At 45.9% G+C, this 13,295-nt stretch overlaps 1 protein-coding gene across 1 annotated transcript in view; it reads right to left on the bottom strand.

The window, feature by feature from the left end:
• Positions 1 to 13,295, bottom strand: part of LOC146196967 (neprilysin-1-like) — a 98,416-nt gene that overhangs the window by 45,389 nt on the left and 39,732 nt on the right. The window contains exons 2-4 of the mRNA XM_084598680.1: positions 12,192 to 12,316; positions 9,111 to 9,176; positions 5,474 to 5,585 (exon numbers count right to left, since the gene is read on the bottom strand). Coding sequence (XP_084454806.1) covers positions 5,474 to 5,585; positions 9,111 to 9,176; positions 12,192 to 12,316 — 303 coding nt within the window. The remainder of the gene's footprint in view (positions 1 to 5,473; positions 5,586 to 9,110; positions 9,177 to 12,191; positions 12,317 to 13,295) is intronic.

Raw genomic sequence — 13,295 nt, 5'->3', positions numbered from 1 at the left:
TCATTACACCTAAAGCATGTGAGCGGCTTCCTAGCCTCAAGCTTTTTCTTTGTGTTCTGCGCGTTGGTCACTTCCCCACTTTTCTCACTGCCGTCCTTTCTAGGGCGTTTGCCTGAAGAAGCCTTCCTTTCTTCGTTTGCAAATCTAGCAAAGTGCCTTTTCTGACGGTTATTTACACTGAACTTGGGATTGCGGAGCCTATCTACTGCTGGGTTGCTGAATTGTCGGCGCGAAGCGTACTCCTCAATGAGTTCGGCAGCTTCAGTTGCCGACTTAATTTCGCCTCGGTCCTGTAACCAATTTCTTTCTTTTTCTGGGAGGCAGTTATAAAACTGCTCCAAAAGAATTCGCTCGACTACAGCGTCCCTATCACTGTAGGAATCTGTGCTCTTTAGCCACTCGCCCAAATTTACTCTTAAATTGTACAGGAATTCAGGGTAACTCTCGTCCCTGGACTTAGTAGCTTTCCGAAAACGTTGTCTGAACGCCTCGGCGCTAAGCCTATACTTTCTCAGAAGGCAAGCTTTGACCTTCTCGTAGTTGTCCGCGTCCTCCTTGCTTAGCCGCGCGACAACCTCCGCTGCCTCGCTGGGCAGAACCGTCAATAATCTCTGAGACCAAGTGTCTCGCTGGAAGGACAGTTTTTCGCAGGTTCGCTCAAAGTTAGCCAGATACAGACCGATATCCCCTGATATCACATATGGCTGCATGTACTTTGACATCTTGAAATCTGCCTCCTTGTTGAGACGAGGTACCGCTAGCTGGGGACAATCGCCCGACCTCTTGCTCAACTCTAGTTCTAATTTCCGGAGCTCAATTTCTTGGTCCAGCTTTTTTGCTTCTCTTTCAAGCTTCTCACGTTCGTGCTCCCTTTCCTCTTTTTCCCTCTCAAGTTCACGCTCCCTTTCCTCTTTTTCCCTCTGACGTTCGCGCTCCCTTTCCTCTTTTTCCCTCTGACGTTCGCGCTCCCTTTCCTCTTTTTCCCTCTGACGTTCGCGCTCCCTTTCCTCTTTTTCCCTCTCAAGTTCACGCTCACGCCTCTTTTCCTCTTTTTCCCGCTCTTTCTGCTGTCTGAGCTGCTCCTCCTTTTTTTGGGCAATGAGGTTCCATGCTTCACTGAGCTCCTCATCATCGGCTCCCAAATCTGTGATTGCCTTTATAATCAAAGGTTTTCGTGCCAAACCACTTGTATCAATTCCCAATTCCTCACACAATTGCAACAGTTCCGGTTTCTGCAGCTTTTGTAGGTCCATGATCGCTCCGAGTGTCGGCTACTTCCAAAACAACAGTGCAAACTACCAAACCTAAAGGCGTTTCAACACTTTTTACCAGTTCTAAAATCTAACCCTGTTCTAGAACCTGGTCCACATCAGAAGAAAAGCCAAGCACTCACCCACACATGGGATCGATGTTCCGAGCTGCTCTCTTGTTGGCCGATTGTTGCTCCTGCTTGTTGCTTGAGATGCCACCTCCGATCACCAGATGTTGTGGCTTGTAGATTCTGATCCACCTCGAATCACCAGATGTTGTAGCTTGTAGATCCAGATCCCACCTCCAGTCATCAGATGTTGTGGCTTGTAGATTCAGATCCCACCGCTGGTCACCAGTTGTCGTGACGCTGGGGCTACGTCGACCCGGCCTTCACTTGGTAGCGTGCAGAGACTCGGGGTTGAAGTAGGATTGAATCTTCGAAGTTGGTGAAATATGTACAAGCAGGTTTAATGGCACTTTGAGAAACTTATTTACAAGATTATTTACACGAAAAAGAAGGGTACATCAGCAAAATGGCAAGCGTTAAGAGTTCATAGCGAGAAGCGACTGGATGAGCCGTTTACCCAGGGCTCAGAGCGACATTTCGTGCTCTGCAGCGTCCTTAAAACCCCCTATGTCCAGCCCCTCTCTGAAGATGCTGACCAACCAAATCCAGGGCACGCCCCTCAGGTATCGGCATCCAATCGAACACATCACTGCACTGATGGTCTGAAGCACTGACTGGTCCGGCATTCATTCGTTGGGCGTGATCACTTGTTGGCGGGAAAAGCTTGGGAACGGCGAGGAGAGGAGGTACATTTCTATTCTTCAGCAAAGAAACCACAGGCTGGTTCTGACAAGTGGTTTTACTTCTCAGAAACCCGAGTGCACGTGGCGCCGCATCCGCTCCCAGCATTGTCCGTTTTCGACAATTGCAAATCTTTCCTGCATTCCTGGGAAATCACTTAATGGCTGTATGCGTCATGCTCCTTTCTTGTCCTGCACGTCAGCGGACATGTCACTCTGTCGTCTCCTTTGGAAAGTAGGCATTCCTCACTGGACGATAGGGCTTATCCACTGGAAGGGTGAACAAAAGAAAGAAAGCACTTCCTGCATTTCCCGCAGGGGGACGTTTCTTTGTGTTTTTCCAGACGTTCTCTTGGCAGGGTCAATTTGGCATTTGCAGAGTGTCCACAAAGCAAAACAGGCTTACAAAACAGGATTCCTGGAAACAGGCTCACTTAGAGCCATTGGACCATCACCACATATTCACAGCACTTATCCATGCCCACAGGCGAACAATAGAGCGCGCAAATGCGGATGCTTGGTCGTAACACACCTTCAAGGCCCGCTTCCTTCTCTGTCTTTTGCCTCCTGCTTCTCGTACAAATCCCGACGACGGGCCCTCGTGGATAAAATACCGCGCAATATCGCTGCATGCATTCTGTAAGCGCGACATACTTGCGACCGAGATGACCTTTTTATTTCTTCAATTTAGAACTACCGGATCTTATCGGGCTACATTCTACGCCTCCCGAAGAGCGCGGAGCTCAATAATGACGTCGGAGCTGGCGCTCTTTCTCAAAAGGAAAGAACAGGGACAAGAAAACGTCACACGCGACGGTGTCGCTGTCGAGACTGGGCACGTGCTCTTTTTCTGGCGCGCACATTGGCGCAACGCTGGCGCGGCTGACCGGTCGCTGGCTTATAAGGCGCCTTTGAAAGGTGCGGCGGCGGCGAGGGCCTCGGAGTCGCACCAGACGGCGGCGTTCAAGGTTAGCGGAAGTTGGTCCACACAACGCCTCTCAGGTGCTGGGGAGAGCGGAGAGACTCTTATACAAGAAGCGTGGCTCGCCTGTTGCCGCTGCTTTGCCGCCTCTTCTGCACGGACCGGCATGCAGTTCGTGACGGCCATGCTAATAAGACGTCGCTGATGAGACAATCGTAGGGGTGCCTACGCGGGGAACCTTTCGTGATGGCGCAAAAAAAAAAAAAAAAAAAAAAAAAGAAAGAAAGAAAGAGGAGTAGATGCGAAGGAATAAAGACATGTGCGGGGGTGAGAGAACAGATATTGCTCGCAGCGATCGCGTAAGCGTACGCTTCGCTTATCCGTGGCTATACTTTGCCGATAACAGAACTCGTGATGTGGGGGAAAATGCTTTTATGGCAACGAATGAGGGTGGTCAAGACAGGGAGTCTTGAAAGCCGACCGACGACGCATGTTATATAGAGAGCTCTTCTATCTCGTCCTCGCTTGTATTATGTCATCGTAATTCGCAGAAATGGGAGGACTGTAGCGTTGACGGGCTTATGCTTGTAGTGTAATGCTGTGGTGACGAAGCTCGGTACACAAAGCGGCAGGGAAAAGAAAAATTTCGCACCTCGGCATGCAGGATAAATTCGAAGTGATAAACGAATATGCTGAACATCGTTCATTACGCATCTCGCGAAGTTTTGTTGGCGTCCTTGGCAACTCCTGCGGCTGTATTCTATACAGTTGAACAAATTCTGGGCGCAGTACGTGTTCCAAACGGATGCGACAGCGAGGCTACTGGCTTCGTAAATGACGGTCCTGGTGCATCCTCGCTTTTCAGCCTTCCCACATTCCTATTTTGTTGTTCGACTTTTTTTTTTAAAGGCGAAAAGTTCGCACCGCAGCATTTATAAATAGCGCGCAACGCAGGTGATATCTCCAACAATGCCAAAGATTATAAAGCCAGTAATGTAAAGCGCTGACAAAAAGTAGAGTCAATGTTTAATTTCAAATGAATTGGGCAATTGAAAAACTTTTCTCTGCAGGAATTTCTCTCTCAGACCACGGTCATATAAGCCCAGAAATTGTACGTATGGAATATGGCCTTGTACAGTCATATACCACGCATCGTTCCGCCGCCGCAAGAACAAAGCAGTGTGAGTTTGAAACCTTGAATGAAACACAGCAACCTAACAGTAATTAGGTAAGTTGAGTCGCAAGTATCGTGTCACTGCGTTTAACAAGTGATCCTCATTTGTTAAACGCTTTGTAGAACTCCTGCAGAAAACGAATTTCCGACGAATTTGATTGATGAGAAATTAGGGTACTTTAGCTCTGTTTCTCATTGCGGAGTCATCATACCCTTGATGCAATTCATTGATCACTGACCATGGTAAAACACAAATGATGTTTCGGGAGCAGCTACGGCTCCTTTGTTCACAATGAACAACCGGCCGGACGTCACGTCCCGGGCTTTTCGTAGCGGTTAGTATTGCTCATAGAGATTCCCCACAGATAGGGTGCAGTGTGCTATCCGTGTTTGACCATAGTTAGTAACCTGTGAATTTCATCAAGCCGTGGTTCCTGACCAGACCGTATGCCTCCGAACCCTCGACTAAATCCTCATAACCATGTCCATCTATTATAATGGGGATATCTTCTTAAATTCTGCCCTTCCTTCTAGTTCCGATACTTTTCTTCGTCTGAGCTGTCTTGAATAAGCGGATACCTACGTGACCACATATGCAGTGTGGGCAGTATGCAGCCATGTGAAGTGATATGTACGTTTGTACAAACGGACGTGGTTGTTGTCTCGCACTCACGGGACAGCTCTGCAGAGAGTACACAAGAATTGTGCAATGCACAGTCTTTCTCAAAAGTGGGGTCTGCTTCTGAGCCACTTCTTGTGGTTTGTAATACATTTCCAGTCTTCCGAATCTCTTGATGGTAAGAAGATTGTTTTGTGCTACCCTCTCAGAAGGGAAGGACATCCTCTAATGCTAAATTAGCGCCACTAAACGACTCGGAAGCAGATACCCTCGGCTCCACGCTCTTGACAAAGGCTTCACATCTGCCCTGCAAGGCCTAGAATATGTTATCCCAGTTTTAAATATGGTACCGTACATAAGTGCGCACAGACGAGGTATTCGGTCGCATACCGCGCGGGCGGAGTTAAAAGCCCAGGCGATGCGCAGACCCACCACGCGCACGACAGCTCGAGGCCTCAGTTGACACGTCTTGTCATGTGAGTTTAGCGTAGAACAACAAGTATGAGGAAACGGGAAGGACACGGGTGCGGTTTGGGGTTCTATATGCGCTGCGCCGAGTTTCATCGTCCTTGCTGTGGTAATACACCTCAGAGCTGGCTACTACAGTCGTACGCAGTAAATCTCCCGCTTTCTTTGCATTCGCTGCGCCTGCTGCTTTTGCGCGGTGATGTCGTTCCTTCTTTTTTTTTTTTTTTCGTACCTGGCCCGTTCGTCCGGTATGGGGTTGTTGCGCATCCAGTTGTTGCACACGTAACCGTAGAAGTCCTGGCACGGGTCGACGCTTTCGTCCATCGACTGCAGAATCAGTTGAGCTGGAACAAAAACACAGCAGGGAAAAGAGTCACGAGTGCGGTCCGTTCGAACGCTGCAGTGTTCGTTCGTCTTGTGGCGAAAAATAAGAACTTCACTTGTCATAACTACTGTAGTAGTGAAAAAAAAAAAAAAAACTATAGGAAATTGTCTGTCATCGCTGCAGAATTTCCGTGCGATTTTTGGACATGAACATGTATACAGAGCGATAACGCGGATTTATGTGGTAACATTATAATTTTGTAAGCTCAGCAATGAAAAACACGCTGGACTACGAAAAATATCGGAAAAATAAAACAATCGAAGCACAAAAAGTATAACACAACTACAAAACGCCCAACGCTACGACAAAACTACAAATATTTTGTCCTATGTGGCACAAGGATTTGCCGTCTTCTCGACTTAGCTCTAGGGTCTTAATAAGCAGTGTACAAGCGGAGAGGTGTAGAGAGGGTGGTTATGCCCTCATTCACACCATGCACCGGATATTGTTTTGGGCGCGGCAGCAGTTAGGCTGTGCGGTTTGGTTTGGTTTGGTTTGGTTTATGGAGTTTAGCGTCGCAAAGCAACTAATGCTACGAGACACGCCATAGTGGACGGCTCCGGATATTTTGACCACTAGGGGTTCTTTAACATGCGTTGACATCGCACTGTACACATGGGAGCCTTGCTTTTCGCCTCCCTCGAAAAGCGGCCGCCGAGGCCGGGATTCAATCCCGCATCCTTGGGAACAGTAGTCGAGCGCCCTAACCCCTGCACGACCGCGGCGGGATTTAGGCTGTTCATTCCAAGCGTTGCTCAAGAGCTATTGTTTAAGTAATATGTTTGTTTCTGTTCTTGCATATACGGCCAGATTGAACTTGGTGTTGTCATCTGTTTAAGAGTATATGCATTCATTCTAACTGGACATTATAAAAGAAAATAATGGCTCTTCACGCACGGAATGAGGCCGCTTGGTAAGCCGTACGTCACACCTCGACTGCAAAAGTGAGCGACAGGACAAGAGTTGTTCCTTTTTTTTTTTTCGGAGTGATCCAAATCTACCCAAACTAAATCAGAAAAGCATGACTGTTTGTTATCCGCAATACCTATAGCGCTATTCAAATATTATATGACATGCTTTGCATGTAAGTTGGATCAACTCTACGTCTTCAAGTACTGAAACATCATGCGAATAGTTTTGCCAGTGTCAGCATCTACATTCTTTTTCAAATGTATACGGCGCAAGGAGTTTTGTTCGAAGCCCAGTAACGAGGCTCGTAAAGCAACTCTTGCGTTCGAAATCTCGTAGGTGACAAATCTAGCCCTCATTCTCTTCTAGCTTACATTCATATTCCAGTATTGCTGCCAGCAGTTGCGTTACAATGCTTAGAAGCAAACCTCTTGGACCGTATACTTTTGACAAAGACTGTAAATATTTTATTTCGCTTTTACCGGTAAGAAACTGTATAGCTGAGAGAGCTTTATGCTAGAACCTCTATTCTTGAGCCCTAATGAAACCTCAGTTCATAATAAAAACTGCTTAGAAATGATTACACGGCGGAGTAAACAGAAAAAACAATCACAACTTTCAGCCTGTAGCATTACTGGTACCGGGGTGCTTCACCAGTATCAGCAATTAAATGTGAATAATAGGCTTCTGTGAAGCGCTGCTTGACAGGTATCATTTTGTTGCGTTCCCTCTTTGGAAGTGGAAGAGTAAACTGACTAGAATATATGTTCTAGAATTTTCCGCCGGGGTGGCGCAGTGGTTACGGCGCTCGACTACTGTTCCCAAGGACGCGGGATCGAATCCCGGCCTCGGCGGCCGCTTTTCGATGGAGGCGAAAAGCAAGGCGCCCATAGGTGCAGTGCGATGTCAACGCACGTTAAAGAACCCCAGGTGGTCGAAATTTCCGCAGTCCTTCAATACGGCATCTCTCATAGCCTGAGTCGCTTTGGGACGTTAAACCCCACAAACCAAACCAAACCGAACCATGTTCTAGAATTTGTCCTGCTTCTCTGTTCCGAACGGAATCCATTATAATTGGCAAAATGGTTGGCGATAAGACAGATATAAAAACGACTTTACCACTGCTACTCCTGTTGATCTTTTCCGCGCCTGCAATTTGGCTAGTAGTAATGAATGCCGAAGGTCAATTCAACCGAGCCCAAGTGAACACTCATATTTGAATGTAACAGAGGTGCATTCCTGTTTTCTTGAAAACAGGGGCTAATGATTCCTTCGTTATTGGTTTGTTCTGGGTTCAGGTCTACCAGCGGTCGCTTCATATCCCACGCAGCAAATAATAAAAGTAGGTATAGATTAGTGAGCAGAGGTCTAGGTTCGGCGTGGCAGCTTTCGTTATCACAGGTTTTCAAAGAAATTCTCTGTGGATTTTCTTGCTATCACAGCTCAATTTGACCTAGTTTTGGTTTCTCAATTTGACTCATTTAGAAAAAAAAAAAGGGGGGGGGTGCGGGGGGGGGGGGGGGAAGACACCTCGAGTGATTGCACCATGACAGCAGGACATTGTACTTTCAGAAATATTTCGCTTCAAACACTTCCAAAGAGATCAAAGAGTCTGGCAGTTACAACTACAAAGCCTTGCAATTGCTTTTAAACGTGCGATTAAGGTAAGGAACGAGCAAAATGCTTACGAGGAACCCTTGACTGTGAGTCGGAATTACTGCAAATTATTGTCTACGTTTCAGCTACTTTAACTTCCCAGACGATTTAAAGGGCACTATGCTGTCAATAATTACCGTGGAGACGCAGTCTCAAGCAATGCTGCTGACGTCAGAAACATTTCCTTTTCCACTTTACTTACTTCTTCGCAGACAACCTAAAGCCGTTGCACAGTAATAATTAAAAAGTAAAAGAAATATGCGTCCTTTGAGCAGCACTAGCGTAACTGGCTGGCTGAAATTACTGTTTAGAGGCATGACTTTTTACTTTATTCGTGCATGCGTGCTTAACAAAAACAAACAAAAAATAATGTAACAGAAGATAAACGACCAAGTGGCAGACTATCTGAGTCTGCTACTTTGTCTTACGCCTTCAACTACGCTAAGGTATATATTCTCTCCTGAATGTATGTTTTGATTCTACAGAGCAAGCCATCACCTTTTTCTTCCTTACAACAATCTCCATTCCATATTGTCTCTGCCTTCCTTTCATGGAGGGCGCTTCCGGTTAACCAAGAGGGCCGTGTAAACACTACCCAATGCGACAGAGGTAATTTTGGTCGTCCACGCAGCTTTTAACGCGAGGCGATAAGGCTGCATTCAACGTTTTCGTCGCTACTGCTGGGTAGTAGCGTGCATCTAATCTTAGGACAATCTGTTTGTTGACCCGCTTGCGAAATGCTTCTAGTAGCGATTTTCATGTGGGGCCACGCGCCAGCAACAGATCACCTTCATCCCGATCTTATTACTCTCCCTAAAGCATTTGCTTTCAGCGCACAAAACAAAATTTTCAATTTCAGATTGATGCGCACTGGTTATCGCAGGGGTTAGCAACTACCAGAGAAGGAATGCAGACGTACCTCGTTCGTGACAAACTGTTGAATTGCAGACTTCTGTTGACAATTCCTGCTGACCTTTCCTCCAGACTGCAATGCAAATACAAAAAAGATCAACTCAGAGACAGTTGCTAACCTACTCGCGATAAGAACGCGGCCTTAAACTAATTAAACTGTAATAACAAATTTCCGTCTCTGTAAGTTAGGACGGTACATCTGGGATAGAAAGGACGACAGGGTACAAATTTAATATTAGTCTCGAGTGTTTATCTTCACACCTACTGCTCTTAAAAATTGAATCAAGAATGTCCCCATTTATAGCAGCTCACAGCTCGCGTTGTATCAGTGTCGCACCCCTCTCTCATACTTGCAGAGGTTACTGAGCTTGTTAGCTTAGCTGCCAGAGGCCTCGCCCTTCTGGCTCACTCAAGAACTGTTGCTAAATCTCCCCAAGGGAGTCTTTAAATACAGCAATATTTATGGACCACCTTTTTTGAGCGCAATATTCCTTTATTAGTGATCCATTCTGCCTCAATCGCCCGTATGGTGCTCAACAAATCTTGCATCTACCTAGAAAGTGAAGCCCTGTACGACAACGTTACTTTTATTTCACATTTAGCCACAATTGCGCGATGACTAATCACTTGCTATTCGGCGCTTTCGGGTCGAGATCCCTTTGTGCCATCAAAAAATCCCCATCATCATCGCCCTCAACGAAATATGGCGTTGCTTGCTTTTAAAGCGCACAAAGTACACGCATGTGTTATTTTGTACCTTGGCCGGCCGTTTCTTCGAGTAAACATCAGTTGTTAGTCCAGCGCTGTGCCGAGCACTTCTTTTCTTGTGTTTCATTCGCTGTTTGAATATGTTAGATTCGCAATTACTAGCCCAAATTGTCACCATGTTAAATTCCTCCCTGGTTACGTTTTTAAAATGGCCGGAGATTTAAGTTTGCTTTAAATCTTCGGCCATTTAGTACAAGTGAGTTGACTCAACGTTTCCTTTGGTATGTGTTTGCACTTTAGTTCGTTCAGTTAAAACGAATGCAATGCTCAAAAAGCGGTGGTAATCGTCCCCTGTGCGAAGACGTTTTTAGTACTGAATGCAATTCCTTGAATATTCTAGTTCCGTCTGAGAAAACGCTCTCCATGAAGAGTGCTTGCTGGGGTGGATGACTCGGGTTATTGTATGACAACATCCTTGAGCCTCACGCTTTAATTAATTTATTTCTCTACTTAATATTGGAGGTGAAGCTGATGCTGATGTCCACTTCCAACCAATTGATGCGTTTTACTAAAGTGATTATGTTTGAAATTTTGCGAATTTCTTTAAAAATTAATTACCCCCCCCCCCCCCCCCCCCGGTCATTACCACCGCCCTCCTTCGCCTTCTTACATTGTACGTGAAAACACGGTGCAAACGTTAGGTACACAAAATAAGTAGATACTATAGAGGAATTGTAAAATTGAGCGAGTAAAAATCGTACACCGTCCAGGCCTACGGGAGTGTTCAGATTCGTGTCCACCCTCAAACAAAAATTTCTCTTTGAAATTTAGTGAAGAAGAGCTCAATATACGAGCTGAGAATATACACACTTTAAACGCTGATTAACTCATCCCCTTCCCCCAGTGCAGAGTAGCAAACCGGTTTCTTTTACGGGTTAACTTCCCTGCGTTTCCTCCATATCTTCCTTCTCCTTAAACGCTGATTAAGATTTTTCAGTTCTCTTTCCTCGCTCTTTATTTCGAACAGGCTTATGCCAACTTCACAAATCAATTTATCTGTTTAGGAGAGACACAAATGACTTACAGATTTCTTGTCACCAGTTACAGGCTTACCTATTGCCACAAACTGCAAAGTTGCATATTGTGCGGCCGAAGAAATACACTAACCCCCCTCCTCCCTCCCCTCCTCTCGTATTAATGCGCAGCATCGCTGCCGAAGTCAAGGATTAGGGGTGCCACATCTTCCGTCCGTGCATTGTATCGGGTCTCTCTCAGGCTACGGGCAGAAGAAGGCGTATTGTACTCTGCGATTATTCCGGCTGCATCGCAAGCGGCCAGTGGCCGTCCTTACTGAGGAGACGATTGCGAACACCATTGCGGCAGGCGGTCTCATGCATGGTCGGTTACGCAGGCTACTCAGCGTGAGCTCCCTCTGCATGCGGTGCTGTTTTCCACAAAATTCCGGTTCTCCGCGTTGTCGCTCGTTATCTATTCTCTTCGGGAAGCGCGAAGTATAGGTTTGCGCGGGGTTCGATTGAGAAGCTTGGCAACAGGGGTGTCAAGGCCTCGACGATAAATGCAAAGCATTGCCGGAATGTAGCGGTGACTACAACACGGATCCACTGAGCTATCAATTTCGTTATGTAATCATACACTTGGCGCCCCTGCGACCCACTTCCTTTTATTTTTACCGCAAAATCACGTGCTTCACGGCTTTCTTTTTTATTTTTTTAGGTTTTATGCAGGAGGTTCGTAAGGACATGCTTTACCTCTAACCTGACTTCCTGGCGTCTTGCCGAGGTATGCGGAGCTCTCGAAGCGAGTTCTTAGAGGAAAGGACCTGTATCATCGACGACGACTAGTGTTGCTTTTTTTGTTTCATTAGTAGGCATAGATCCCGAAACCTGTCAGAAATGAGCAAAATAATGAAGGCCCATCTGATAAATGCTCAGACCTGCGAAGGCCTTCATTCTGGAAGTCGCCTGTCACGCACCTGAAGAGGAGTTTCACAACCCGCCTGTCATTTGCTGCGGTATTTTATTCGTTATAACTCATGGGCTGTAACTACAGGTCTCAGTATTGCCCTGTATGGAACGTCTAAATCTTCAAGACGTTTCGAGATGTCGCCGCTGTCCGAAATTTGGTTAAACATGGGTTCCAGCCAAGCTGCGAGCGAGGCAATGAATAATGCCCTTAGTTTTGCGATTCTCAGTTCTGCCTTCTCGATTTAGTTACACGCGTTAAACGTAATGACTATTACTGGTATGGTCGCGACAAAGAAACTAAAATGGCGGCGGTTTTGACTCTACTACGTCAATACCGAAAAACCCGCCCTGCTGCCAAGCTGCTATTGTTTAAGAGTCAGTGCAAGAGTCCCAACCTTTCGGCTTCGCCATGGCTACTGTTGTGGTTGCGATGAGAATAATGGCGATGACGATGAGAAAACCAACGCTGACCAGCAGGCACCGTTCCATCTTCGACCGCCGGTTCCACCAGGAACGGCCACTGCAAATATACAAATCAATGCTTAGATATGATGGCGTCGCTACGCACTGATACTGACAAGGCATACACAAATTTTATTTCCGTGCTGAGGTCACGACACTTCAACAAAAGCAGCAACGTCATGAATTGATAAGTGAAAAGAGTGCTGTATTTAAACGCTTTTTACTCGATATTTTACTTGCCCCTTTAATCAAGATAGGTGTACCACCTGTGACACCGGAGTGTGGAGATAGGAAAATGAAACTGCGGGGGTTACTCATAAAGCTAACACGTTAACCTAAAGCCTTAACCAAATAAAAGAATAAAACGCCGTAAGAGTTTGTGCTCAAATTAGACAACCTGGCAAATGAGCGTCGTTCAGTATAAATGTGTTAAGACGTAGATCCGTATTCGATGGAAAATGTTGAACAGTGATTTGGAGCTTAATGAGGTGTGCCATATTCACGGGGAACTGAGGTAAAGAAGGCATCACGGACTAGTATGGTGAACTAGAAACATGCACTTAACATATAGGAGTTGTAAAATGCTGATAATAATAATGGCATGGCTAGTTTGTTGCAAGAAAATTCCGCACTGAATATATTTTTCCATGAGAAGCACCATGGTCAAAAGTTGAGACAGAATAACAAAGCTGCAGAGATTTATATGTTCGGTAAAATTGACCTGCACTTCAACTTTAGAGTAGAAATTTTAAAATGCGTACCACGGTGTGCCGTTATTGCGCACATAAACGAAGCGGAAATTGTATTTTTAATGGTTTCTCAGGCGTTGGTTTTAACTCTAAAACGAAGGGAAGCACTGTACGAGTGTTTATATCGCGATGCGAAAAACCACGAGAATAGTATTAGACTCTCCTGGGTAAGTGAAGAAGGTTCATTGCACTCATTATCAAAATAGCGAACAAAATGGAATAGCTTTTCCTTTGTTCCTTTTATAGTTCAGCTCGCAACATGGGTAAAGGTGACGAATACTGCAAGCT

This window comes from Amblyomma maculatum, chromosome 3 (assembly GCF_055883805.1).
Source record: "Amblyomma maculatum isolate TAMU_Amacu chromosome 3, ASM5588380v1, whole genome shotgun sequence".
Taxonomy (NCBI): Eukaryota; Metazoa; Arthropoda; class Arachnida; order Ixodida; family Ixodidae; genus Amblyomma; species Amblyomma maculatum.
This window is presented reverse-complemented; position numbering and strand designations above follow the sequence as displayed.